This window comes from Carcharodon carcharias, chromosome 11 (genome assembly GCF_017639515.1).
Source record: "Carcharodon carcharias isolate sCarCar2 chromosome 11, sCarCar2.pri, whole genome shotgun sequence".
NCBI classification, from domain to species: domain Eukaryota; kingdom Metazoa; phylum Chordata; class Chondrichthyes; order Lamniformes; family Lamnidae; genus Carcharodon; species Carcharodon carcharias.
The window spans coordinates 143422849-143424162 of NC_054477.1; the positions used below are offsets into that span (position 1 = coordinate 143422849).

General features: G+C 41.6%; 1 protein-coding gene across 1 annotated transcript; it reads left to right on the forward strand.

The window, feature by feature from the left end:
* The first annotated feature begins 697 nt into the window (after window positions 1–697).
* Window positions 698–1072, forward strand: LOC121283934 (histone H2B-like). Its single transcript, XM_041198732.1, has one exon. The coding sequence runs from the start codon at window positions 698–700 to the stop codon at window positions 1070–1072; it is 375 nt and encodes a 124-aa protein (XP_041054666.1).
* Window positions 1073–1314: the final 242 nt, after the last annotated feature.

Below are 1314 nucleotides of genomic sequence, written 5' to 3' on the forward strand. Positions count from 1 at the left end.
GTGCAGTTAATTACTTTCAGAACCATGGGACAACTATCCTTAACGGAAGAAAAATATACATTTTTTTTCATTAAAGCTCCCTTATGTTGCAAAAGCAAATATGACAGCTGATTTGCTTGAGGCCAACTAAAATTCCCTGCACCTATCCAAATGTATATTGTTCATTTGGTAGGTATGTGGCTGCGATCATTTTCAATTAAAAACAGCTGTAAGTCACTCTATCTCTCATGGTATGAGGGAACAATTCAATGTCACTTGATAAAATAGAATATATTGCTTCATCTGGGATTTGCAGCAAAGATATTCAAAAATCATTATTGGGAAGCAGAGCTATCATCACTACTCTAGTGCTCTGAAGCTGATTGAGTACTGTAAGTAATAAACCAGTTTCAAATTATGAGCTGCATTCTTTTAAAACTACTTACTGTTACAGAAAGAGCAAAATGTTTCTATTTTAATAAAAATATGAGTGGCCCCACAGGAGGATTTGAATGTACAATGTGTATATGAAATGGTTTAAAACTCTATTGTGAGGAAGGCTCTAAGGAATAACTTGCAGAGTTACAAAGGTAAATATATCTTTTTTTTCACGAAGAGGAGAAGGAGCAGTCTAAATTTCCTTATCTTTTTCAAACATTAACAGGCTTAACTGACATATTTAGGAACATTGCTTTTATTTCTGTGTCTGAAACTGAAGATGGTTGATGAGAAGGAACCAGCTCCCAAGAAGGGAGCCAAGACAGCCTTAAAGAAACCAGCAGCAAAGGGCGGCAAGAAGTGGCGAAGGTCGAGGAAGGAAAGTTACTCCATCTACCTCTACAAAGTGATGAAGCAGGTTCACCTCGACACCAGCATCTCCTCCAAGGCCACAAGCATCATGAACTCATTCGTGAACAATATTTTCGAGCACATCACGGGTGAGGCTTCCCGCCTGGCCCATTACTACAAGCGTAGCACCATCAGCTCCTGGGGGATCCAGACCGCCGTGCGCCTGCTGCTGCCCGGGGAACTGGCCCAGCATGCCGTGTCAGAAAGGACAAAGGCAGTGACCAAGTACACCAGCTCGAAGTAAAACTCCACAATGGACTGAAAAACACCCACCGTTGGGAAGATCTGCAACGCCAGAAACGGAGGTGGAATTTTTGGCTACACATCATCACCGGCTTTTGTTTCTGTTGGCTGCCTCCGTTCCGGTGCAAATCTGGTCAGGTAACTCCGGGCCCATATACTCCTTCTTCAAGAATCCAAATTTAAGTTTCAACTTGGCATTCATGCACATCAGGCACAAAACATAATTTCAATGGAAAGAAAATT